Genomic DNA, 26,322 nt, shown 5'->3' with positions numbered 1-26,322 from the left:
TGTGGGAATAGTCTTTATTTGATGATTATGGAGTGTGGCACACGAGGAAACATTTTGGTTAACAGGTAATAAAACAAAACAAAGGGGAATCTGTCCAGGTCATCACAGGTAAGAACTCTGCATGCAACCGTTTCTGGTGTTTTATTTAATATTGTACCAGCCTTCACTGTCACCAAAATAATACATGTGTATGTTACCTACATTCAAAGGCAAGCTCTTACACACAAAAAAAAAAAAAAAAATCTACAAAAAAGAGAAATTACAGATGATTTACAGAAATCATTTTTGAAGTACAAAAAATAAAAATAAAAGCAAACACATAACCGAGAAATGCTGATTGATTTTAAAAAGCTTCTTCAGGCAGTTTAAATGAGTTACAGCCACCAACACACAACACGTCTCCTAATGAACCCAAACATCTCAGCCCTTCCCTTTTAAAAGAGCAACATAGTAAAAGCAGAGTGTAATAAAGCACAGGTAAAGCACTATCTACATAAGGTAAAGCAAAAAAAAAAAGGAAAAGAAAAATGTCAAAGTGTGGGAAAAAAAGCATAGTACAACCATGGTGAAAAACATGGGAAAACTGACCGTGATAATTTAGTGCTAAACTTTTAGAAGGGTTATACATGACCTTAATGAATTCAATTTCCAAAACAAAAGGAGGTGTCTATTACCTTGTCCAATAACAGGCAGTTACTCCTTCTCTTTCCCTGCAGTGTTATGAAATCATGTGACTGCGTGATGCAGCCAGTGTCTAGACAAGAGTGGTCGAGAGAGCAGACTAGTACTCAAGTGGACTGGAGAGAACCCCTCTGTCCCTGAACTCTAACCACTAGACCTCACTGCTGCCCTCCCTCCAAATCCCTCCCCTGCCCCTGCCTGTTTCCTCACTGAACTCCTGGTCTCTCCTTCCAGAGAGCTCAACGTCTTCTGCAGCCTCAGTTTTCTCTGCCTGTGTGTTTCAAAGCCACTCTCCGGTCGCAGTTAAAGTTCTATAAACTCATGTACAAGGTCTTTATTAACTGGTAACGGATTAACTTTAAGTTGAACCCATGAAACAAATAGGAAAACAGAGCTGTGCATGTGCAGGGGTTAGAATATTATAGATATGCACACGTTGTAATGCAATCATCTTGCCAGTAGGGGAACACATCCACAGCAGGGCTCAGTACCTATATGCAGTGTTATAAAATACAATCCCAAATAAAAGTGTTTGTAGCTTAACAGTGTTAACATTCTTTTTTACCTGTTGTGCCCATCCATTCGCTACAGCACAAAGGTCTCAAATGTTACTCCAAACCTGTGTTTTCATTTTCAAACAGGATCTCTGGTACTACACTCAGTTAAAGAAAGTTCTGTCTGCTTGCATTGCCTTCCTAGCAGTGCCAAAGCATCTTACTGGCTGTACAGCATGTCAGTCATGAGGGGAAGTAGCTGGTTGGTTAATGGCAGGAAAGGCAGCACTGAAGGGATGAGGACAGTTTCGCCCTCCAGGTTGTCATGAAAGTTCAAGGCTATCAGAAAGCATGGACTGCAAACAGAGATTTCTTTAATCAAGATATCATGTTTAAAAATGAAAATGCATGTTTTCTAAAACTACACATTTGAGGACTGGAACGTGAATACATGTGTAATGCATGGAACTATTAAGTATGATGGGGCCCATTTTGTGTTTAGACTAGAATAATACTTTTTTTACTGCAGATTTCAATTTTCTAAAATGTGAATTGATTGAGCCCACTGTGCTCGACTTGTTTTAGCTTCTTCTAAAGCAATGAATGTACACACCAAATAATAGGATTTATTTCAACTGTGATACAAACACAAAACACAAAAGCAGTGAACACTGACCAATATTCACCCAGGTTTACAAAGAAGAGATCACTGCTGTTCAGAGGAGTGGCGAAACAGAGAGAACACCCGACTTCGAGAGGGATGAATAGGAGAGCCTGAAGCAACAGCAAAACAAGAATACACTAACACCATAAGAAACAGGGTCAACTGCATATATTAACATTATAAATCACGTTTTAATTAAAGGGAAATACAATGGTAATCAAGTTATCCATGTCTTTAGAATTGTTGTCAGTTGGTAGCTGGAATGTTCTGAAATCTACCGTTTTGATTGGTTGACAGTGGCTTAATGATTTATAATGCAGCAACAAGTGGTTACTTCCTGTAAAACATGGTCATGCAGATTTGTGGACACCAGAGGGCACTGCACTGTTGCTATTACTGTTGGGGTCAAATATGGAAATCTATTAGGTGGCAAAAATGACCATGCTCACATTGGTTCCTCTAGCAGAATTTATCTGAAAAAAACACATTCACTTTAATGAAGTACTTTATTTTACTGCTGACAGATTGCTTTTTGGGGATGAATTATACTTTTGTTTTCCAGCTAATGGAAAATTAAAGAATATTTCAACATGAAAAGCCACAGTCCGCACCCTGCTCGCTGACGGTCTCTGTGGCACGGCTGCGCTGGCGTTTTGTTCTACCAGTTACTGTTATATCAAGGAATGAACAGCTGATGAAGTTAACCCTTGCTGACACGTCAAGCACAGAACAGAAACCAAGACCAGAGGAAATTAGGTGCCGAAAGAAATAGGACAGAGGGGAGAGACAAACTTGTTTACGCAGAGAGCAGTGAGGGTAAAAGATCCTATAAAACCCGATAAAATTTTGAGATCAGTCAGCTACTAGGAGCCGGATGAGCACTGATGGGCTGAATGGCCTCCTCTTGTTTGTAAATGTTCTTCTGTTTTATAGACTGAGTAAGCTGCGCAGCGAGGTGCCTCATTGTACTGTGCTGTAGAACAGAGGCCTGTCTCACTGTGTTGTCAGTGGGAGTGTCTGTGCTGTGATGGGGGTCCCAGTCTGTCTGAAGCTGGTCTGTTGGGCTCCTTTGCTGGTGGTCTCTCCAGGGCTGGGGTTCATCATTTCTCTTTCTGTGGACAGTGGATCTTGTAGCCCACCTTGTACGCCTGCACATACACACGAGCTTGATTGATTCTGTGTGGAAAGCAGGGAAAGGTCATTTCAAGTGTGAGGCGCATGCGTGTATTTGATATTCTGTTAAAGTTATAAATAGGTCTGAAATGTGCAGTCAGCTTATTTTAAAAGAAGAAATCTCTGTTTGCATGCCATGCTTTCAGTTAGTGTTGCACTTCCTTGGTCACCTGGGGCTGGTTTTTCAAAACGTAATCTGGATCCAGATTTTGTAATCCTAGCTTTTTGATATAGATTCTTAAAAACAAAATGTATTTCTTAATTATTTGTAATGAGGATACAAGTAATCCAGCAGTGACATTTTCTGAAAAAACAGATCAAAACGATCCAGATAAAAGAAACCTGGAACACAAAAAACAAAATCCGGATCATTGTTATCCAGATTAAAAGTTTTGTAAAACCGGCTCCTGGAGGGTGAAATTGTCCCTTCCCTTCAACTGCTTCTATCCTGTCCTTAACCAATCAGCTGCTTAGGGGAAGCAGCTTTGCAGCTCGTAAGATGCTTTGACCCAGAAGACACTAGGAAGTAAAGCAATAACAGAGTTCCTGGAAGGCAAGGCTAGCAAACTGAGCACTTTCTTTAACCTCATGCAAATGAAAATAGAGCTTGGTGTGATTCACTGAAAACATGTTAGACATGTATAGTGAACAGAAGTGGAGGGCAAGTAAGATGAGTATTTTGTTAGTTACAATTCTACACATTTTCTGAAGAGGTGACATTAACAATCTGTAAAAAACCTATAAACACAATGAAATGAAACATAGAAAAGGCTGTTTACAAATGAGAACTGGTTGTTTTTGTGGAACCCCCTTTAAAAGTTTATCACAGTATTTTTGCAGTTTTCCCCCCCCACGCTCTTCCATTGATTATACTATACGTTTATAATAGTTTCCACATGTTTGTCGTTTTTCTCAATATGCTTTAGCGTACCACGCTTGTCTTTATAATGCTTACCTATGCTTTACTGTAACTCTCGCTATGTTTTAATATGCTGTGCTTTTACGATGGGAAACTTTTCTGAGGGATTGCATGCTGGTTCAGGTCTGGTACCTGTACTTGGTGCACAGATGCACTCCCAGGGGTCCACAGCGGTCCACATAGCTCTCCCGGACACCCTGCCTGACTGCTCGGGTCATGCTGACCGTTGTTGTTATGATTGGGCAGGTCCTGCGTGGGAGAGAGAGACGACACTGATCAGCTGTGAGGTTTATCAGAAAACAAACAGCTCCACTACATCCATACAGACAATACCACTGAACTCACACTGCCTGATACACTGCACTGGTTCACTGCACTCACACTGCACTAGTTCACTCCACTCACTGCCTGGTTCACTGCACTGGTTCACTTCACTGCACTCGCACTGCCTGGTTCACTGCGCTCACACTGCACTGGTTCACTGCACTCGCACTTCACTGGTTCACTGCACTCACACTGCACTGGTTCACTGCACTCACACTGCACTGGTTCACTGCACTCACACTGCACTGGTTCACTGCACTCGCACTGCACTGGTTCACTGCACTCGCACTGCCTGGTTCACTGCACTCGCACTTCACTGGTTCACTGCACTCACACTGCACTGGTTCACTGCACTCACACTGCACTGGTTCACTGCACTCACACTGCACTGGTTCACTGCACTCACACTGCACTGGTTCACTGCGCTCACACTGCACTGGTTCACTGCACTCACACTGGTTCACTGCACTCACACTGTGGTTCACTGCACTCACACTGCACTGGTTCACAGCACTCGCACTACCTGCACTGCGCTGGTTCACTGCGCTCACACTGCACTGGTTCACTGCGCTCACACTGCACTGGTTCACTGCACTCACACTGCACTGGTTCACTGCACTCACACTGCACTGGTTCACTGCACTCACACTGCACTGGTTCACTGCACTCACACTGCACTTTCACTGCACTCACACTGCACTGGTTCACTGCACTCACACTGCACTGGTTCACTGCACTCGCACTGCACTGGTTCACTGCACTCACACTGCACTGGTTCACTGCACTCGCACTGCACTGGTTCACTGCACTCACACTGCACTGGTTCACTGCGCTCACACTGCACTGGTTCACTGCGCTCACACTGCACTGGTTCACTGCGCTCACACTGCACTGGTTCACTGCACTCACACTGCACTGGTTCACTGCACTCACACTGCACTGGTTCTGCACTCACACTGCACTGGTTCACACTGCACTGGTTCACAGCACTCGCACTACCTGGACACTGCGCTGGTTCACTGCGCTCACACTGCACTGGTTCACTGCGCTCACACTGCGCTGGTTCACTGAACTCACACTGCGCTGGTTCACTGAACTCACACTGCCTGGTTCACTGAACTCACACTGCCTGGTTCACTGCGCTCACACTGCACTAGTTCACTGCGCTCACACTGCCTTGTTCACTGCACTCGCCCTGCACTTGTTCACTGCACTCGCACTGTCTGGTCACTGCGCTCACACTGCACTGGCTCATTGTGTTCTCACTGCGCCGGTTCACTGCGCTCGCACTTCCTGTTCACTGCACTCACACTGCCTGGCTCACTGCACCCACACTGCACTGGTTCACTGCACTCACACTGCCTGGTACACTGCATTCGCTGCACCTGTTTCTCTGCACTCACAGTCTCTCGCACCGCTGTCCAGCGGTTCCCGCGGGACACTTGCACGTGTTGAACTGGGTGCAGGTGGCGCCGTGCTGACAGGGGGGGATACAGGGCTCGATCAACGCTGAGAGGAAGGGAAAAGCCATCAGAAGATAGTTACAAGGGGAAGGCAGCAATCTGAACGTTCTGCTGAAACCACTTCCCTTGTAAATTCTAAACGTTCTAGGACCTCATGTGGCCTCAGATCATACCTGCACTGGTGCTGCTTTTGAAGGGTCATCTAAAAACATCAACAGTACTGCATTTACAAATACTTACAAGAAACTTAACAAGAGCAATGACAAAAGTTTCGACTAGAACTCAAATTTAAGACCCAGAGAAAGACTTCTAGTCGAAGTGTCATTAGTAATTCTACTAATTGTAAACAGCAAGCTCTACAATGAGGTATGTATGTGATCTATTACAATATGAAGGACATGTAAAATCTAGGTAAACCTACAGTTTAAAACTGCAAACACCTTCAATTCTCTACCCAGGGAACCTCAATCCATCCTGACTGCTGTGTTTAAATACTGACCGAGTTAGATATTTGACTCCATTGCAGGCTCAAACTTGACCAATCAGGCCTGGAGTTTGGGTCTTTAGAAGTCCAGCTCACACTCACCTGTTTCACACAGGTCCCCCGTGAATCCACTCGCACACTTGCACCGGCTGTGCCCCACGCACACACCTCTGTTCTTACACTCCTTCTCACACAGGACCGGCTCTACAGGGAACACACACACACACACACACACACACAGAGGACATACACAAACAGAAACACACACACACACACACACACACACACACACACACACACACACACACACACAGACAGAAACACACACACACACACAGACACATAAAGACAGAAAGAAACACATAAAAACACACAAACACACACACACACAGACACAGAAATGTACAAGAACAACACACACACAGAAACAGACAGGCAGACACACAAGAACAGGAGCACAGATTAGCGTTCACATACAGTAGATAATTCCCCCTCAAAGTGTATGAAAAAATGTTTCTTACTCATTGCTTTCCCCCATAATTTTTCCATTTTGAATTTACCATAGTTTAGCTTGGTATGCCATTTTTTAAGTTTGCATTATCATACTTTGTGCTTTAGAATGCTTACATGTGCTTTAACATGCTTTCACTGTGTTTTATTTCACTTTGCTATGCTTTTACTATATCACTCTCAATGGTGTATTGTATAGTTATCACATGAGCAGGTCTAACTGCATGCTGTGTAGTGCAGTGCTAAGGTGATCCAGTAGAGGGTGCTGTTACCTATCTGGCAGCGTGCTCCCTGCCACCCTTTGGGACAGATGCACTTGTTGACATCGATACAGCGTCCTCCGTTCAGACAGGCAGGAGTGCAGGTCGCTGTTGAGAGCAGAGAGGGGAGGCAGTGAATTATAAACAACACTGGAGTAAAGGAAAATGGATCTCTTAAGGAATGCTGTGAAAATGTTTTTTTACTGTTCATATGCTTAAAAAAGAAATGCAGAAGTGCTGCTGTCCAGGAATCACCGAGTGGTGAAACTGGTGACATTAAGCCAATGCTTAATTTTTTAAAAAATGTAGTAGTCACCAATTGTTTATTATTTTCTGGCAATTTAGAATAGCCCATTATTTTAGGCTCAGCTCACTACTACTGCTCCCGTGCTGACTAAGGAGGGTGAAGATGAACACATGCTGTCCTCCGAAGCGTGTGCCGTCAGCCAACTGCTTGTTTTACACCCTGCAGTCCCACCATGCAGCCACCTCAGAGCTACAGCGTAGCCTACAAGCAAGCCCACAGATGCCTGGCCAGACTACAGGGGTTGCTGGTGCGTGGTGAGCTGAGACACCCCCACCCTCCCCTTGGCCAATTGTGCGGGAGCTCCCATCCATGGTCGGCAGTGGAATAGCCTGGACTCGAAAAGGTGACGTCAGGATATAGGATATAGGGTGCATCCTGCACTCCACGCAAAGCACCTTCACCGGATGATCCACTCAGGAGCCCCCCTACCATGTTTCTTCATATGCATTATCATACCTCTCTGGTCTTTTCAGTGCTAAACTCTGCTTTACCATGCTTTCACTGCGCTTAACTACACTTTGCTATGATTTTACTATGGGAAAGCATTATAAGGGAGGTTCGTATCTACACAATTACTGGGAGTTAAACTGTGTTTTCAGGTAATCGTGATATCCTGGCAGGTTTCTGTGCGTGCGTTTACTCACGTGTCAGGCACTGCGGGCCGCTGTAGTCCGATGAACACTGACAGGTCTCTGGAGCAATACAGCGCCCCCCATTGGAGCATGGCAGCTCACACACCGCTGCAGAGAGGCACAATTTTAATAAGACCTTTAACACAGACACACTCACAGCATACAGTGGATACAGCGTACAGGAATGGCTTGTCATCCTTCAAGGGAACTTAACAGAAGAATTCCATTTATTTCCCACGGCATGTATTATACGGGGAGATTCATAATTCATACAGCATCATCTGTCTCTGTCACAGATATTCTTCCTTTGAATATGATCCTCCATGTACCCTCCAGTTGACACGACAATGTTGTGTGAATTATAACTCACCCTGTATAGACCTTAATGTTTCGATATGCTGTACATATCTTTCTCAAGGGAGCATGTGTTTGAATCAAAACATTGGAGGTATTTATAGGTGTTTGACGGCATGACAACTACTTGTTATTGTTTATATTCAAATCCATGATTTATTCTTACATGATGTTATGGTGTTCTATATATTATGACATAATTTTTACTTATATCTTTAAATCTATATTAATTCTAATTAACATTATTTTATATAAACATATTTACATTATCAGTCAATGCTGGCTCTGAGGATCAGCCTTGATTTGGTCTCCCCAGCATATCAGCATATAGAACTTTTGAATTAATTTTGTTTATTTAATTATTTTTAACTTTTATATATTTATTGGAATGAATTAGTTCATTCTTTTCTGTTGAGTCCCGCTGGTATAATCGTGTTCAGTCTATTTATCCATTTACTTTCTTTTATTCTTCTATATGTCACTGTGGCAGGCTGGCGAGTGGATAGAGGCCCAGAGACAGACTGCAGTTCAAAAAAATAACTATTTTATTATAAATAAACAAAAATAAAAGTGCACAAGGGCAAAATAACAGATACTCAAACACAAATAAAGCAAAAACAAAACTCACAAAAATAAAGTTTCCAGGCTGGGCAATGCCTTCACTGGATTTAGAAAATTCAAAAAAAACACAAAACAAACACCAACCTGCTTCCTCAGCTCCCTCCTCCCAAATGAGAAGCAGAGGCCTCCTTTTATATCAGGTGGCTGGGCGCTGATTGATCGTTAATCAACCTAATCAACTAATCAACCCCAGCCACCTGAACATAATAAACCCAGGCAGGCAGGGGAAGTTAACCCCATCCCTGCCAATTTAAAAGGGCAGAGCTTTGCTCTGCCACACACCTCCCCCCATGTACAACGTACACCGGCCGCAATCGGCCAACTTATATTTAAGAGTCCAATTATGTTGTTATGGTGGGTGGTGGTGGGCGGGGTTGATGTCGGAGCCCCCAAGCCTTCTTTGGTTGAGGGGGCCCCGAATGTCCAAGGTAGCATGGCGACGGCGGCCCGGCTCCCTCTGGTGGCGGAGGCGGCGACGGCGGCCCGGCTCCCTCTGGTGGCGGAGGCGGCGACGGCGGCCCGGCTCCCTCTGGTGGCGGAGGCGGCGGCGGCGGCCCGGCTCCCTCTGGTGGCGGAGGCGGCGCCGGCGGCCCGGCTCCCTCTGGTGGCGGAGGCGGCGGCCCGGCTCCCTCTGGTGGCGGAGGCGGCGGCGCGACCCGGCTCCCTCTGGTGGCGGAGGCGGCGGCGGCGGCCCGGCTCCCTCCTCGAGCCCGAGGACTCCTGCTGGGTTGCCGAGTGTAGGCGAGAGACACGCCGGCTCCCTCTGGCTCTGAGAGCGGCGGCGGCTCCTCCCTCTCGGGCTCTGGGGAACGGCAGATCCTCACCCCTCTCTGGCTCTGGGAGCGACGGAGGCTCCTCACTCCCTCTCTGGCTCTGGGAGCGACGGCAGCTCCTCATCCCTCTCTGGCTCTGGGAACGGCGGCTTCCTCCCTCTCTGGCTCTGGGAGCGACGGCAGATCCTCCTCCCTCTCTGGCTCTGGGAGCGACAGCAGATCCTCCTCCCTCTCTGGCTCTGGGAGCGACGGCAGATCCTCCTCCCTCTCTGGCTCTGGGAGCGACGGCAGATCCTCCTCCCTCTCTGGCTCTGGGAGCGACGGCAGATCCTCCTCCCTCTCTGGCTCTGGGAGCGACAGCAGATCCTCCTCCCTCTCTGGCTCTGGGAGCGACAGCAGATCCTCCTCCCTCTCTGGCTCTGGGAGCGACAGCAGATCCTCCTCCCTCTCTGGCTCTGGGAGCGATCCTCCTCCCTCTCTGGCTCTGGGAGCGACAGCAGATCCTCCTCCCTCTCTGGCTCTGGGAGCGACAGCAGATCCTCCTCCCTCTCTGGCTCTGGGAGCGACAGCAGATCCTCACTCCCTCTCTGGCTCTGGGAGCGACAGCAGTTCCTCCCTCTCTGGCTCTGGGAGCGACAGCAGATCCTCCTCCCTCTCTGGCTCTGGGAGCGACGGCAGATCCTCCTCCCTCTCTGGCTCTGGGAGCGACGGCAGCTCCTCCTCCCTCTCTGGCTCTGGGAGCGACGGCAGATCCTCCTCCCTCTCTGGCTCTGGGAGCGACAGCAGATCCTCACTCCCTCTCTGGCTCTGGGAGCGACAGCAGCTCCTCCTCCCTCTCTGGCTCTGGGAGCGACAGCAGATCCTCCTCCCTCTCTGGCTCTGGGAGCGACGGCGGCTCCTCACCCCTCTCTTGGCTCTCTGGCATGGGAGCGGGGAGCGGCAGATCCTCACCCCTCTCTGGCTCTGGGAGTGACGGCAGGCTCCTCCTCCCTCTCTGGCTCTGGGAGCGACGGCAGATCCTCCTCCCTCTCTGGCTCTGGGAGCGACGGCAGCTCCTCACTCCTCTCTTGCTCTGGGGACGACGGCAGCTCCTCACCCCTCTCTGGCTCTGGGAGTGACGGAGGCTCCTCCTCCCTCTCTGGCTCTGGGAGCGACGGCAGATCCTCCTCCCTCTCTGGCTCTGGGAGCGACGGCAGCTCCTCACTCCCTCTCTGGCTCTGGGAGCGACGGAGGCTCCTCTTCCCTCTCTGGCTCTGGGAGCGACGGCTCACCCCTCTCTGGCTCCCGGGAAGGCGGCTCACCTCTCTTTATTGGAGTGACCGGTGGATCTCCCATGTCTACCGCCAGGTAATTAACCACCATGAGAGCAACCTCTGGGAAGGATATTGGGTGGTGTTGTTCCTCCCACTGTTCCCACCTCTCCCCATCTCGACGCCACAGCGTGTTGATAACTATGGGGAGATCGTGGACGAGGTCTGCCTCAGGGTGCATCAACCAGTCCCAGATCTCCTGGGACGGTGGTGAAGGTGGTGGTGCTAGAGGTAGTGGGGTGGCCCCTGATGCCCGGGGTGAACAAGGCACCTCTTCCTGGGCCTGGTTGTAGGGGCATCCTGCCCAGTTGTGGCCGTCCTCCTCACACCGGCCACACCAGTTTGCCGGTGGCACGTCTGGGCAGGACCGCCAACGATGGTCTTCCTTCCCGCACCAGGAACACCAGGGGAAGAGGCTGGCCGGGTCCTCCAGCGGTGGCTGCAGCAGCTTACATTTCTTCAGCTGCTTTTCCTGCCTTTGCCGCTGTCTGCTCTTCTTTCCCATTTTTTTTTTTTTTTTTTCAAAAAAAAATTATTATCCCAAAAATTCCACAAAAAAAAAAAAAAATACTGCTCTGAGCCTCTAGGTGGCGCTATCCCACTTCTGACAATGTGGCAGGCTGGCGAGTGGATAGAGGCCCAGAGACAGACTGCAGTTCAAAAAAATATAACTTTTATTATAAATAAACAAAAAATAAAGTGCACAAGGGCAAAATAACAGATACTCAAACACAAATAAAGCAAAAACAAAACTCACAAAAATAAAGTTTCCAGGCTGGGCAATGCCTTCACTAGATTTAGAAATTTCAAAAATACCAACAAAAAAACACCAACCTGCTTCCTCAGCTCCCTCTCTCCCAAATGAGAAGCTGAGGCCTCCTTTTATATCAGGTGGCTGGGCGCTGATTGATCGTTAATCAACCTAATCAACTAATCAACCCCAGCCACCTGAACATAATAAACCCAGGCAGGCAGGGGAAGTTAACCCCATCCCTGCCAATTTAAAAAAAAGGCAGAGCTTTGCTCTGCCACAATAAGTGTCCAGAATTTTAGCTGTTCGTAAAGTCTACAAATATACTGCTGTACTATTGGTTCATTCATTTTTTATTTTAAATAAAGAAAAGTATATATATATATTATATATCATATATATATATATATATATATATATATATATATATATATATATTGCATCATCATTCACACTGGTGTTGCTTTAAAATAATTTGTTTTCAGGAGACCTAACAGCTGTTCATCACTGTGAGACAGAAATAATTATGTTTGGTCACTGCTATATATACTGTAACCATAGATGGCTAAAAAAACCACAAACACTGAACCATGCAACCTCAATATGAAATGAATATGGAGGAGGGTAAGCTCAGCTATACCGTCCCTTTCAGTCTAGCTGCTACAATGACAGAGCAATAGACTCAAAACGAAACCTAAGCTGTGAACTCTGTCATATGATGAGGGGTTTAACTTCAGGTGATCGTAGTTCCCGCTAGGAGTACCGCATACACACACTGAATACACCTTTGGAAAGCCCAGAGTTTGTACTTTTAAACAAGCCAGGCAGCTTGCTTTTACGGTGCCTGAGTAATTTGTGTGTAATCTTCAGTGTGCCGCCACCCCAAAATGAATGAGGTAAAGTGAAAGTCACCGCTTCCAAAACAACACCTAGATAGACTTAATATCGTCTTTTTTTTTTCAAAACCGTTTAAAAATATCTCTGCGGGATTTTCCTGCACTGAAAGTTGAAGATATGCGGGAGCAACTTGGAAAATGTGAGATTCTCTCGATCCCTGCACAGGAGAGTAGGAGTGAGTAGATGCTTTATTCTCCAGATGAAAAGTGGGTGGACGTGGTTGAGCCAAGTCTCCCTTGACTACACCAGGGGTATGTAACCTTGGCTCTTCCAAACCATTCCACTGCAGGACTTCATTCCAACCAGACCTTTCATTATTTAACTGACCTCCAACAGAGTTACCTACCCCTGGACTACACCACTGAGTGGAGCTGTGGAGCTGTTACCTGTGTGACAGCTGGGACCAGTCCAGCCAGGAGGGCACAGGCAGGTGTTCCACCGCATACAGGTTCCTCCGTGAGCGCAGGGCGGGGAGCACATGGCTGAGACAGAGACACACAGCGAGGGGTTCACTGCAGGCTGATAACTACAGGAAGTGAGTTTCCATTTACATGCAAAACCCAGTCTGGGAATGTGTTACACCAAGCAGAAAAGCCATCATGGGTTATCACCACTTCATTAATTCTAACAACATGTGTGTGTGAGACTGTATTTGTGTACACCACTTAACTGGCTATGGAGAAGTTAATGTGCCCTTAACTTTTTATGCAAATACTGCATTCACAGTTCTCTCTTAAAATAACTAAGTAGTTTAATGGATATGCAGACACACACATACTGACACTGACATGCACACAAACATACAGCTATGGCCAAATGTTTTGCATCACCCTAGAATGAACAAATTTTGATTCATAAAGTCAAATGAAATGTGCTGAATAACATTATACTTCAACATACTGAATTGCATACCACTTTGTAGTTTTCCATATTCTTAATGAAAAACTGACTAATATTACATTTCAAAATCTAACATGAAATACTGTATTACTATTATGGCTTCTGGTAGACTTTTGCAATATGATTTTGTAGTTTATTTGATTACATGATGTTGAATAAAAGATCCAAATGATGTTCATATAGTATTTTTTTTTTTAGCTGTACTGACAGACACACAGACACACACACTGACACACATGCAGACAGACAGACAGACAGACAGACAGACAGACAGACACAGAGGTGCTGATTTACCAGAGCAGCCTGGTCCGGGATACCCTGGTGGACAGTGGCAGGTGTTGGGGGAGACACACACCCCGTAGTTCTGACAGGGGGGCTGACACACAGCTGTGAAGAGAACACACACACACACACAGAATCCGAGCTATCAGTATAATGAAATGACTTACATCAACAGTATGTACATTATAGTATAGAATAAGGAAATGCAACGCACACTTTAATGAAAATTGGAGAAATTATATTTAAGACCTTCATTAGGTAAGCAAATAAGGTGCAAGTATGTGGAATAACTTATTGTGTTCTTAAGATGCATGTAAAAAATGTCTCTGTGTGTCAGTCTGTGTATGTGTTGTCGTGATATTAGCAAATAACCAGCAGTGCTGCCCCCTACTGGATGACCTGCATACAAACATGACTGATGCTTCTATAGATTTGTATAGATCAGGTCAGAGAATAAAGATGGTGCTTGAAAAACCCCTTGTCTAATCAATATGTGGTGTCAGAGAGGTGAGCTTTGGGGCTTGCAGGAAGCGTTGGTGATGCAGAAGGACTCACGCTGGCACCGGGTCCTGTCATCAGTGCGCCCCTTGTAGCCCATACTGCAGCTGCAGTTGAAGCTCCCGGGGTGGTTCTCACAGATCTGCTCACAGCCGCCGCGCGTGAAATCAGCACACTCGTCAATATCTGCGGAAGGGACAGGACAGCAGGGCTCAGCACACACACGCTGACACAGTGCTGCAATGGGCAAGTTCCTGGAGCTAAAAGCCAATGCATTCGAACCTAGAACATGCCTTTCCTCTCTTGTCCTCCTTTCCTCTCTCTTTGTCCTCTCCTCCCTCCCCATTCTCTCTTCTTCCTTTAACTCATCTCCTTCCCATCATCCTCCCTTACCCCTGTCCCCATGCATTACGTCCCCTCCTCCCTTACCCCTCCTCATCCTCTTTCTCTCCTCTCTTCCTACTTCCCCCTCACACCCGTTCCTGCGAATCCTGTTCTCTTCCCTTCCCCTCTCCATCTCCCCCGGTACCCCTGCTTTCCCTCTCCCACCCCTTCTGCACTCTTCTGCCCCTGTCCCATCCCCTCCCCTCCCCTCCTCCATCAGTTCCCCCCTTCCCCATCCCTCTTCTCACTCTCCCTCCCATCCTCCAACTTCTGTTCACCCTTTCCCCACTCTTACCCTGACAGGCCCTGTGGTTGGCACTCAGTTCCCAGCCTGCCCTGCAGCTGCATTCCACGACCCCCTCTGTGCGCTCGGTACAGACCTGATCACAGCCTCCGTTCCGCAGCGAGCAGGAAGTGATGTCTGCAAAGGACAGGAAGAGAGTACAGAGGACCCTAATAAACGTTTCCCACTGTAAACACACAGCAAAGTGTAATAAAGCACAGTCAAAACATGGTAAAGCATACCTAAGCATGGTAAAGCACAGAGAGGTATGATTTAAAACATGCGAACCATGGTAAATGGCATATTGAACCACGGGAAAGGAGAGGATAGGGTAGAGGATTGAAAGGATAGAAGCAGGGGAGAGGAGAGGAAAAGAGAGGGAGGAGTGACACAGATGTGTGTATTTCACAGGCAGTCAATGTTGTAGATACAGTAGATGTAAGGAACCTGGCTGGTTCAGGGAGAGATATACATATTGGTATACATACTGACGCAGGTCTTGTTGTCCAGGTCTAGCACTAGGGGCCCTGGACACTCACAGTTGTGGCCCCCCAGCGTGTTGGAGCAGCCGTGAGAGCAGCCTCCATTCTGCAGCTTACATTCGTCGATGTCTGTGAGGAGAATGAGACTGCATTGATATCAGGAACGAAAGCAGGGGCGGGGTCCTATTAATATCTGGAACAACAGCGGGGGGGGGGGTCCTATTAATATCTGGAACAAGAGCGGGGGGTCCCATTAATATTAATAACAAGAGCAGGGGGGCTCCCATTAATATTAATAACAAGAGTGGGGGGGGGGGGTCCCATTAATATCAGGAACAAGAGCGGGGGGGTCCCATTAATATTAATAACAAGGGGGGGGGTCCCATTAATATCAGGAACAATTATGACAATTATGAAATCAATAATATCACAATTGTGGTATACAGTGATCCTGTTGGTTTAAATGTTAGGACAGAAAAGGATTCCAATATGTTTTAAAAATATTTGTCAGGTTGGGTTCAGGTTCAGTACTCACCCACGCACTGGCACAGAGATCTAGCATTGAACAGTTTTCTCACATTCAGTGGTCCTGGATATTTTCTTTACCCGCTCTCATTGCAGAGTCTATAATACAATGACTAGCCGAATCGCAGTGTTGCGCTGCTCAGCCCATAGAAAGCAATTCTCTCAATTCAGTTGTTGAATATGGGTTTAAACATGCTATACTTTCCATGCATTATACCCCTTATATAAACAAGAACATTCCTAGTGTGCTGTGGTTATTTCCCTCATAAGCAAACAACCCACTTGACATGAGGCCCACCTGGGTTATTCAGCCTCATTCACATAACTCCAGTTTGCAATGAACTTTCATGGTGTTGCCTTAATATATAATGTGTCTAACAGTGACACAATGGCGCTAACTGGGTTCAGTACTCACCCACACATTGGCGCTGGTCCACATGTAGCTGGAATCCAGGTCGGCAGGAGCACAGGTAGGAGCCCTCAGTGTTGGAACAGATCTGACTACACGTGCCATTCAGAACCACACACTCATTCACATCTGCAAGCCCGGGAGAGACAGAGAGAGAGAGAGAGAGAGAGAGAGAGAGAGAGAGAGAGAGAGAGAGAGAGAGAGGCATTATTATTGCCAATATTAAAAACAAAATCTTTTTTTTCACTTTGTATTGACTGAACCCTCAAAAATTTGCCACTGTATTTCACACAGTATTTTGGGGTTTTCCCATGCTTTCCCCATAGTTATACTACGCATTTACAAGTTTATCCTGCTTTGCCATGTTTATTATTATTCTTTACCATCCCTTGCTATTCTTTACAATGCTTACCTATGCTTTACCATGCTTTTACTGTGCTTTATTACACATTGCTATGCTTTTACTTTGATAAACTCAACAAACTGCACCATGCATGAGCCATGCAGCTAGGTTCAAGAAACTGAAGATAGAATTGACAGGGTGAGGGGTGGGGGTCTGATTTACGTCTTAAAAATATTAACCAACACTTTTAGCCTCAGCACAGAAACCAGGTCCAGAGGACACACAGTTGTATGATGTGAAATGATGTGGAAATAGCCTGATGACACTACTTCACACAGAGAGTGGTGACAGTATAAAATGGGTTACCTAGCCATGTTGTTGATCCTGCATCATTGGGATAATTGAAGACCCGACTTGACAACGTTTCAAGATCGGTCAGCTAGTAGGAACCAATGGGCCGAATGGGCTCCCCCTCGCCTTGCCAGGGCGCCCCCTACCTGTGCAGTTCCTGCGGTTCTCCTCCAGTCTGTACCCCTCCCGGCAGTGGCACTGGTAGCCCCCGGCCTCGTTGGTGCAGCTGTGCTGGCATTCCCCATTGTTCAGGGAGCACTCGTCCACATCTGCGGAGCAGACAACAGCAGCAGCAGCAGGGTCAGCTCACAGAACACCTTCCCCTTCACAGAGGCGCTTGACTCAGCCAAGCACAATCCCATTACAGTTAACGATCCCCCCTCCTTCATTGACTTCTTCCCACCATATCGTTTCTGTATTCTGTGATGTTAAGAGATTGTAGTGAACAAAATAACTCCATAAATCAGGTGTGCTCAAAGTGAGCCCATCCAATCCATCTAGACCATGAGGTATTTAATGATATAATTTTACCTGTTAAACCTGGACTGCGATTGGATACCCCTGCCATGAATTTTACCTGTTGTACACATCCATTAACTGCACAGGTTTTAAATGTGCACTTTTGAAAAGAAACTAATGATGCAGACATCTGGCACTGTACTCAGACAAAGAACATTTTCAGCTGTAGGGACATAAATGGTTTTGTAAGATTTAATATAAGAAATTGTAATCGTTAAATGTCTGTTTTGGGGGGGGGGCGGGGCTGGTTTTGTCTTCTATTTAACCTGTGTGTTTCTGTACTGCAGGACTCTAACGAACTCTCCTGACGGCATTGAAGAGTCCTGTAGAATTAACCCTACAGTATTGTTTTAAGAGCTGTACGTGCAGTTTGTACATGTGGTTACCTTCTGTAATGTGTTTCATTGAATTTTCCTTTTTGCCTCGGAATTAGACTTTTTATTGAAAAATCACATGAAGGAGGACTGGAATTATTATTTTTGAGAAATAATCTAATCTATTACAGTTTTGATCACTGAAATAACTGGGATTACTTAACATGTGGGATGTTTCATAATGGAGTCTGGAGAAAGGGTGGAGCATCGTAAAAACTGAAGGGCACTTGCAGGAGGACATTCAAAGGAAAAATGTCTGCAACAGAAACACACCGTTTGGCCACCATGGGGTTTTTATATACAAAGTCAAAGGGATTGAAGTCACAGTGAAGCTGTTTAATATTCGGTACATGTAAGTGTGTAACTGTTACCGAAGCAGGAGTGCCCGTCCCCGCTGAAGCCCTGGTAGCACTGGCAGAAGTATGAGCCGATGATGTTGCCACATCGAGCGTTCGTGTCGCAGCCATGCTTCCCCGACGCACACTCGTTATCATCTGCGAGGGAGGGAGGCAGAGGGAAAGAGAGAGAGGGAGAGGGAAGGAGGGATGGAGAGAGAGAAGGAGGGAGGGAGAGGTTTAATCAAAGACAGTAGCAACTACAATCTTGAAAAGTAAGCAACTTCAACTGTCACTTTATTTTTCTTCCACATTTTAACCGAACCCCCCGCCTACTCTACCCGTCTTCAGACAAGGAGTAGGTGGGGCTGGCAGAGTTGAAAGGTCACGCTGTCACAAAGCTCAAGTCAAGCAACAAAACCCAGAACCACTAGGGATAAATAGTAAAGGAATGTAAAATAATACATTAAAATGACACTTGAAGCTATTTAACTCTTTAGCACCTAGTGCAGCGTCTGTGTATCGGAGTGTGAGTTTGTGTCTGAGTGTGTCTGTATGCTTCTGAGTGTTTGCATATGTCTGACTGCTTGTGTTTCTGAGTGTCTTTGTGTCCATGTGTATCTGATTGTGTTTGTGTCTGTCTCAGTCTGTTCATGTGTTCTCAGAACTACCTTCACAGTGAGTGCCGTTCCCACGGTAACCCAGCGGACAAACGCAGTGAAAACTCCCCAGGGAATTCTGGCACACCCCCTGCCCTGCACAGATATCAGGGTTCTCCGTGCACTCATCCACATCTACAGGGACAGGGGGACAGAGCAGGGACAGGAAGAAAGAGATGAGAGTTAATACAGGGGGACAGAGCAGGTTAATATAATGAGAAGGCCAAGTAAAAATATAAACACACCACTAAAATCTATTTACTGGAGGACACAAGATTAATACACTCTGGGAGTCAGCTTACAGCACACAGAGAACGAGCAAGTCTGTATGCCCTTGAAAGTTTACCACTGTGTTTTTGCATGATATTTCTGCAGTTTTTACTCATGCTTTTCCCATGCTTGTGCTATGCATTGACATGCTTATTAATATTCTTTATCGTACCTTGTTATTCTTTACAGTGCTTACCTATGCTTTCACTGTGCTGTATTACACTTTGCTATGTTTTTACTGTAGGAATCTTTGACAGGGCTATACTGCATGTGGGTAGAATCTGCACTTCGAGAACACTTGGAGAAGAGCACTTTATGAAGAGATCCAGACAATATAGGCGGCTGCTGTACCTTGGTACAGGGTGTGGTCTGGGCATAGAGAACCTGCAACACAGCATGTGAAGCAGGAGAACGGGCACATGCAAAAACGCAGCATAGAAACAATCAGTGAGCATCAAGCAAATGTGTATTTTTAATGGAAAATGATATCTGGAACTACACCCTATTAAAGAAATCTCTTTGCAAGCCATGCTTTCAGTTAAGTGCTGCACTTCCTTGGTCTCCTGGCGGGAGAAATTATCCCAAGCCCTTTAGTGCCTTCCCAAGCGGGCGGGGGTCTTACCCACGCAGGCGAGTTGGTGAGCCCGGAAGCCGGTCTGACAGCTGCAGGCGTAGCTGCCCAGTGTGTTGACGCAGATGTTCCCCAGCTCCCTCCGGCACTGCTCCTCGAACGTGCACTCGTCCACATCTGAAACACAGCCAGCGTGAGGGGGAGGCAAACCACAGGCCTTCAGGAGAAACACAGGGAACTGGATGGAAGTCTTCAAAATCTTAGAGGAGTTGACAAAGTTAGCCCTAAACAAGGCTGTTAAGAGAATTATTCAGTGTCGGCACAGCCCTAATTTATACAGTCACAGTTTAACCAGAACCAGCCGTGGATTCCAACATATCCAGCAGTGCTATAAAAAAGAAAAAAAAAACAGACAGGGTTTGTCAGGTGTGCTACGGACTACTTTGCTGCTGATGAAATGTCTTTAGCAACTGTTTTTGATGAACTGTATTTCATATACAGTTACTGACATATTTACTCTTTATTAAAAATCGCTTTATGAACTGTGTAGATTATAACAGTACCCTTTTGGAATATTAATTTCTGTATTTATTTTAATATTCAGGCACTGTAAAGAAAGTACTAGATATCTGAAAAAAGTTGATTTTTACATTCCTTGAACTAAACACTTTGTAGAAAAACTGAAAATATTTCCTATTAATCTACACAAAATAATCTTAGTACAGTACTAACATGTACCACTACTCTCCACTAATAATAACAAACCCCACAAGGCATCTTCATCACCTAGTGAGTAACTATTAAAAGGTAGAGGCTCTGTTCTTTTGGTCTCATCGCAGCACGTACTTGCTTGTCGCATTGTGTCCGGCGTGGGGCAGCCTGGAGTCTAATTCCAGGCCCTCGGTCAGGAAATGTCTTCCTGTCGGAGCTCAGAGCTGAGACAGCTGCTTCCCATTATAACCTGGGCCCTGGGGTTATTCAATAGCTGGAACTGGCTGTTAGCCTTGGGAATCAGCCAAGGGACAATTTCAACAGAAACAAAAAAGGATTCTGGACTAGTTCATCTTTTTTAACCAGAATGCAGAGACCAGTTCTTAAATAAGCTCAATGCTCACCGAAGCCTGCTTCTCAATCATAAAGTCATGTTTGCACCCTTATAGACGTTTAGTGTTGTATTCCCCACCATGATTATATACAAGGATGTACTACACATTTACCATAGTTTTTGTTAACATGCTTTACCATATCTCTGGATTTTACAATGCATGCCTATCCATTACCATGCTTATGCTATGCTTTAAAACATTTTGCTGTTCTCTTACTAGGAGGAACTTTTATAAGGGTTAGTTTACCATGATTTGTTTTTTAATATGATTCACCATACAACACGGCATCACGCAACACTGCACTGCACCACACCACACAACACTGCACTGCATCACACAACACTGCACACAACACCACACTGCACCACACAACACTGCACTGCATCACACAACACTGCACACAACACCACACTGCACCACACAACACTGCACTGCATCACACAACACTGCACACAACACCACACTGCACCACACAACACTGCACTGCACCACACCACACAACACTGCACTGCATCACACAACACTGCACACAACACCACACTGCACCACACAACACTGCACTGCATCACACAACACTGCACACAACACCACACTGCACCACACAACACTGCACTGCACCACACCACACAACACTGCACTGCATCACACAACACTGCACACAACACCACACTGCACACACAACACTGCACTGCATCACACAACACTGCACACAACACCACACTGCACCACACAACACTGCACTGCACCACACCACACAACACTGCACTGCATCACACAACACTGCACACAACACCACACTGCACCACACAGCACTGCAGTCCCACCAGTCTGTTTGCATGCTCACCCACGCAGTTCTTGCCATCCAGCGCCAGAACGAAGCCCTCGTCACAAGCGCAGGAGAAGGAGCCGGGCGTGTTCTGACAGACAGCGTGCTCCGAGCAGGCCTGCAGACCTGTCACCTGCGCCAGCTGACACTCATCCACGTCTGGGTGGGAGGGGGCGAGAGAAGCATTTAGCAATTTACTTTGTGGATGTGTCACAACGTCTCCCTAACTGCATACAAAATAACTTGTGTCCTGACACTGACTAAATTCTGAACATAGCTGGAATCTATGTAATCTCACTACAAGAATGCAACAGCATAGTAGTGTAACCATAGCATGATCTTTAATTATATCAGTTTGAATTTTAAAAAAAAATCTGTGATTTTATTACAATTTCATAAAACAAACTTTATATTTCTAAAACTTGTTCCTATGTACCCCAGTCCCACACACACACTGTCCTCCTGTTCCTAACCTCAACCCCGGTTCGTACCCTCACAGCCGGCTGGTCCCATGAGGAAACCTCGCTGGCAGCGGCACAGGAAGGAGCCCACAGTGTTGGTGCAGCTGGCATGGGCTCCGCAGGCCTCTACACCTCCTTCACACTCATCAGTGTCTAAGAGGAGAGAGGGGGAGAGGAGAGAAATAGGGAGAGAGGGAAGAGAGTAGAGAGGAGGGAGAGGTGAGACAGTAGAGAGAGGTGAGAGGTGAGAGAGGTGGGTTCACTCAAATTGGTGGGTTCACTGAAACAGACGGTGAGTATTAAAACACATTAAAACACTTCCACTGTGCACCAACACAGCAGAAGGTTGAGAGACAACCACACAGGCAGCACAGGTAAACTATGGTCTCTGTTATGAATATGCTTTGCTTATGCTTTACCATGCGTTATTACACTTTTAGTATTTGGTCAGTGTGGTCTCACCCTGACAGTGCAGTGTCTCCCCCTGCAGTATAAAGCCGGACCTGCAGGTGCAGTTCTCTCCCTGGAGGACCAGGCCTTCAGGGCATCCGCAGCTCTGCTCTCCTCCCCGCAGGACCTGATTCCCGGGGCACAGCTTGGCTGGCGGAGGCACTACTGTCGTCTCTGGGGCTAGAACACACAGAGAATGGGCCAGTGTAGGGGGAACCAGGCCCAGGGAGTTTCAATCACATGTCTCAAACCAGCATATGTATTACAGCTTATAATACAAAGAACACAGACATTAAAATTACCTGAGGCAATAACATGGGTCTGGATTGTTTCCCATAGAGTGCCACTGTAATGAACTGGCATCTCAGCCCATTGAATTGCATGGAAAGGCAAGGGCTGGACGAGAATTGCAAACCATACTATTCAAAGACATAGGTCTTGCCATTCAACTAGAGAGTGAGCTGTGTAGTCGAGAGGCAAGTATGGGTCTCATGCTGATGCCAGTATTATTAACTCATCTAGTAGGAGATCTTTACAAGGTTTCACATGTCCATTTTTGGAAGAAACACATTACAGCAAGCATGATGTTTTCATTTTAAAACCTCTAGTACTGCGTTAGGTCAAAGGAAGTTCTCAGTTTCTGTTCTGACAATAGACAACAGAACTCCCTTTGACCTAATGCAGTACTAGATAATTTAAAATAAAAATATAATGCTTGCTATAATGTGCTTCTTTCAAAACTGCACATTTTAGACTTTTAGACTGCAATGAATACAAAAGTGCCCCTCAGGTAAGACTTCGGAATAATTAAACCACTTTAAGTAGCTGCAATCTTTCATAATTTTCACAAATCAAGCACAAGGGAGGTTTAGCATACCCGTTTCTCCCTGCCCAGTCTCCTCTAGGCTCTGGATTATGTTGTCAGTCAAATTATTTAAAATCTGTAAAAGAAAAGCAGCAGGCAATAGTGGTTTTTAAAGAACAGAGAGGATGGGCCCAGCAAAACAGTGAAAACTGACTGGCTCCACTGCCACTTTCTGGAGAGAGAGGGGCAGTGCAGTGCTGAACTCACCCCAGATTTGTTGGGCTCCAGCTCACTTGCTTTCAGAACCTCACTGAAGCCGGAGGGGGGCGGCTTCAGAGTCTCTACGCAGGGCAACAGGGCCAGCAGCAGTAGCAGCGCCACCGGGCCTTCCCCAGGGAGGGTCATCTCCTGATCATTCACAGAGACACTATTCAGCATCACCACCATGGCTAGGTAACCCACTCCATACCCTCACCGCACTCTGTGTGAAGACGTGTGTCATACTCTCTGTCCTAAATCTGTCTCCACTTCCTTTCCAAATGTGTCCTGTTTTATTATTTTTATTTTTTTTACTAATCCTTATATAAATATACAGCCATTTACTGCAGTATCCTATAATTAATAGTACAACTGTAGTATACTGCATTACTGTACAGTAAATACTGCAAGGTGATGCTATTGATTATATTATAGTATTGTTTAGTATGTTTACTATAGTTTACTGCTATATTCCACAGTGAATATTACAACACATTGTAATTAAATGCTTTAAAATGCAGTTTGCCACATCTGTGCTATAAAAATTGCATGGTGGTTATCTGCAGTATTTTGAGCACAATAATACAGTAATACAGTATAATACAGCTTACAGTAATGACTTTGAAAATGAAAGTCTTAGCTCAGCCTAACGCATTGTATTAAAAAAAGATATAAATGATAATAGCACATGTTTAAATCGCTCCTCTTGGTTTAGAATAAATATCAATTTCTTAATTATGGACTGAAGACAGGGAGACGACCAACCACTCAGTGCTCCATGTTTAAAAACAGTAGTCCACTAATTGGAAGAGCAAAGTCTCAAAGCAGCATTAAAAGATTCGCTGATGATACAGATGATATTCTGATAGAATATATTTCATTGCAAACAGTAAAACAATTCAGGCTAAGGGTCGATTAAAAAAAACAGTTTACCCTATACAAATAGATACCATACAATTTCTTTTATAAAGCGCTCTTCATGCCAGGGTGCTTTGCAATAGAAAATATGACATTTAAAAAGCCATTGGACAATCACTTTTATGCTAACGAACCGTTTTCCAATTTGATTTAAAGGACTCCACCGTCCGCATTCCTGATACGCCTCTTGGAAGAGTTCGCAGGGAGCAAAACTACCCTACATGTTGCTTGCTTAGAGAAATTGTTCAATCCCCAGATAAACGATCGCTAGGTCATTTCTTTCTTTTCAAAAAAAAAAAAAAAAAAAAAAAAAAACGATTTTTGAAAAAAAAAAAACATTGAAACATAGAAAGATTGATGAGCATGGAAAGTCTTTAAGCTCATTTTATAATCTACACGGTAAAACTTAATTAAATTGCACTGAAATAAAACACAAATAATAATACAAATAAAAAACAACCCATAAACAAATAAATGTTTGGACGACTTAATATTATTGTCCAGTATATAGAACGAAATGCTAAAATGCAACAGGGGCACCAGCTAGTGTTAATGTTGATCAGATAGTGTGATACACTACTAGAGCGAAAGACATAATTATTATAAAAAGAGACAATTCTACTTGATGCACAGTATAACCTTTTTCCATGTCTCTTTGTAATCTCAGTACAGATAGTTATTGTAATCTCAATATAGATAGTTACAACAATTACATAGAAACAACACGCTAAAGTCTGGCCAAAAGTTTAACAACTTTTTGGGCGGGGGTTCAAACGTAATTCATTTGTGGTCATCATATAAGCCCTCTTTATAATGTGGCGCTTACTGTGTATTTTAGTACAGTAGAGATACATGCAGGATTCTGGAGATTAAACAAAGTGGAAAAAAAGCTTAGAATACCTGACTGTTGATGGGGTCCTCCAATTGTTTCTGCCTCTTCTATTCCGACTGCATTTAATTCACCTCAAAGTTTGGATACAGTATACTGGTATTCACGCTCACACACACAAACACCCCTCCACAGTCAACAAGTAAACAGCACAAAGATTACAATACACATCCCCGGTCCTACCTTGCTTTGTGTTTTGTTTTTTCTTATCTATTCTCGTATCGGTATTTTCTTTTCTTTTTTTGTAAACACGCTTTTTTAACAGTATTGTGTTCTTTTTAAAGATGCGCTTCACTGTAGCCCCCAGACTGCAAGATGTGGGCAAGGAAAGTTCTCACGGCGTCTCATTTCCAAATTCCTGGTGCAAAATACGACCTCCTACATCCTGTCTTGGCTTTTAAACATTTGCCTTATTGCAATCCCCATATGACCACCTAATTGTTATGTCTACATCTGTCTGCAAATGGAGGACGCCCAAATTGCAATTTATTTTTCTTTAGGTATTTGGTTGGATTAAAAATACATTTGTTCTTTATATTTGCTTGTAACCCTTTAGGATCCAAGCTGTTTTGCCTGTTTTTTTTTTTTTTGCTGTTGTTCGATTTATGCCTCTAACTCTTTAACTGTAAATGGTACATGCCTACATGATGAAATGAACGTCCACCCATAGGCTTCCATAACAACAACAAAACAAACTTAAATACTGGTAGCCTGAAACTCTGTTTAGTACAGACAACAGTAAAAACATAGAAAAACAAACGCTTTTTAGAAAAAAAACCAAAAAAAACAAAAAAAACATGATTTATT

At 45.2% G+C, this 26,322-nt stretch overlaps 1 protein-coding gene across 3 annotated transcripts; it reads right to left on the bottom strand.

The window, feature by feature from the left end:
• Window positions 1-26,002, bottom strand: si:ch211-221n20.8 (fibrillin-2). Of its 3 annotated transcripts, none has more exons than XM_041244585.1 (22): window positions 25,699-26,002; window positions 23,718-23,858; window positions 23,523-23,586; window positions 22,658-22,825; window positions 22,226-22,348; window positions 21,753-21,893; window positions 19,854-19,979; window positions 18,974-19,096; window positions 18,339-18,461; window positions 17,221-17,343; window positions 16,387-16,509; window positions 15,453-15,575; window positions 14,977-15,102; window positions 14,355-14,483; window positions 13,812-13,904; window positions 13,004-13,099; window positions 7,924-8,019; window positions 6,985-7,080; window positions 6,305-6,406; window positions 5,659-5,764; window positions 4,064-4,180; window positions 1-3,015 (listed from the first exon to the last, which is right to left on the bottom strand). In XM_041244585.1, the coding sequence occupies exons 2-22, from the start codon at window positions 23,853-23,855 to the stop codon at window positions 2,940-2,942; spliced, it is 2,412 nt and encodes an 803-aa protein (XP_041100519.1). In that variant the 5' UTR covers window positions 23,856-23,858; window positions 25,699-26,002; the 3' UTR covers window positions 1-2,939. The 3 variants fall into 3 exon arrangements, with proteins under 3 accessions (XP_041100519.1, XP_041100520.1, XP_041100521.1); XM_041244586.1 differs by lacking the exon at window positions 25,699-26,002 and adding an exon at window positions 25,527-25,687; XM_041244587.1 differs by lacking the exons at window positions 19,854-19,979; window positions 21,753-21,893 and having other exon boundaries at window positions 25,699-26,001.
• Window positions 26,003-26,322: the final 320 nt, after the last annotated feature.

Source organism: Polyodon spathula, chromosome 3 (genome assembly GCF_017654505.1).
Source record: "Polyodon spathula isolate WHYD16114869_AA chromosome 3, ASM1765450v1, whole genome shotgun sequence".
Classification (NCBI taxonomy): Eukaryota; Metazoa; Chordata; class Actinopteri; order Acipenseriformes; family Polyodontidae; genus Polyodon; species Polyodon spathula.
Note: the sequence above shows the minus strand (reverse complement) of the source record. Positions and strands in the feature narration are given on the sequence as shown.